Source organism: Acanthisitta chloris, unplaced genomic scaffold (assembly GCF_000695815.1).
Source record: "Acanthisitta chloris isolate BGI_N310 unplaced genomic scaffold, ASM69581v1 scaffold2039, whole genome shotgun sequence".
NCBI lineage: Eukaryota > Metazoa > Chordata > Aves > Passeriformes > Acanthisittidae > Acanthisitta > Acanthisitta chloris.
In genome coordinates, this window is record NW_008692875.1 from 1,384 (window position 1) to 3,034 (window position 1,651).

The following is a 1,651-nucleotide window of genomic DNA, read 5'->3' on the forward strand; positions in this document are numbered from 1 at the left end:
CTAGGGGTGGGAATGACTCCTGGCTGGCCCTTCCCTCCCTGCCCAGGTGGAGGAGCCACCATGCCCCGCGGCACCCGAGGAGGAGGAGGAGGTGGTTCGGGTGCTGACGCTGCCCCTGCAGGCTCACCATGCCATGGAAAAGATGGAGGAATTTGTGTACAAGGTGCCCGCAGGGATCCCTTGGGACTGGGGTTGGAGCACATTCCCAAATCCCAGCGCTGGGAGGGGTTGGGATGTGGCTCTGCCCTTGGATGGAGCTCTGGTGGCTCCACAGTGTGTTCCTGCTCCCAGCAGCGTCCCTGGGAAGGTGGTGGCAGGATGGGGTTGGTCCAGATGTGGTGGGTGAGGACCTGGAGCAATCCTGTGGCTCTGAGGGTTTGGGAGCACCAGGTGTCACACCCGGTGTCACCTGTGGGCATAGTGGGTCAGTGAGCCATGGCACAGCCAGGGCTGCCTCTTCCCTGACCATGTGGGAATTCCCATTGCAGGGAATAATCCTTTGGGTGTGGAAGGGTTAAAGCTGAGGGGGTGGATCACCCCTGACTCCCTGAGAATCACTCCTGGGGGACTGGGAGTGGCCTGGGGTGATCCCCAGAGGCTCTGGGCTGCCCACGGGTGATCCCTGGATGCTCTGAGGTGCCCAGGGATGAGCCTTGGAGATTCTGGGGTGAGTCCTGGATGCTCTGTGGGTGCCCAGGGATGATCCCTGTGGTGCCGAGGGGTAGTCCCTGTGGGCTGTGGGTGCCCAGGAGGCGGTCCCTGTGGCCTGGGGGGGCCCAGGGGTGGTCCCTGTGGACTGGGGGTGCCCAGGGGTGGTCCCTGGGAGCTCTGTGGTGCCCAGGGGTGATCTCTGTGGGTTGTAGGTGCCCAGAGCTGGTCCCTGTGGATGCCCAGGGCTGGTCCCTGTGGTGCCCAGCAGTGGTCCCTATGGTACCTAGGGGTGGTGCCTGTGGTACCCAGGGGTGGTCCCTGGGGGATCTGTGGTGCTCAGGGCTGGTCCCTGTGGTGCCCAGGGGTGGTCCTTGGGGGATCTGTGGTGCCCAGGGTTGGTCCCTGTGGGCTGTGAGTGCCCAGGGGTGGTCCCTGGTGCCCTGGGTACCACCCTGCCCGTTTGCAGGTGTGGGAGGGGCGCTGGCGGGTGATCCCCTACGACGTGCTGCCCGACTGGCTGAAGGACAATGATTACCTCCTGCACGGGCACAGGCCTCCCATGCCCTCCTTCCGTGCCTGCTTCCGCAGCATCTTCCGCATCCACACCGAGACTGGCAACATCTGGACACATCTGCTGGGTGAGGGGCAGGATGTGCCTGGTGTGGGTCCTTGGGCATGGGGTGTCTGCGTGAGGGGGAACAGGGCTGGGCTCAGCCACTGCTCCTCAGGGCTGGGATGGGAATGTGTGTCCTGGGCAAAGCCTTGGAGCATGTTCCTCTGGAATCATCCAGAGGAGGCCATGGAGATGCTCCCAGGGCTGGAGCCATGGGAGAGCTGGGGGTGTCCAGCCTGGAGAAGAGAAGCTCCAGGGAGACCTCACAGCCCCTTCCAGTACCTAAAGGGGCTCTAAGAGAACTGCAGAGAGACCTGGGACAAGGAATGGAGGGACAGGACACAGGGAATGGCTTCCCAGTGCCAGAGGGCAGGGACAGATGGGATA

At 63.7% G+C, this 1,651-nt stretch overlaps 1 protein-coding gene across 1 annotated transcript in view; it reads left to right on the plus strand.

Moving 5' to 3' along the window:
* Positions 1-46: 46 nt before the first annotated feature.
* ADIPOR1 (adiponectin receptor 1) overlaps positions 47-1,651 on the plus strand; it is a gene marked incomplete at its 5' end in the record, with an annotated part of 5,623 nt that continues 4,018 nt past the window's right edge. Inside the window, 2 exons of the mRNA XM_009082817.1 lie at positions 47-163; positions 1,118-1,289. Coding sequence (XP_009081065.1) covers positions 47-163; positions 1,118-1,289 — 289 coding nt within the window. The remainder of the gene's footprint in view (positions 164-1,117; positions 1,290-1,651) is intronic.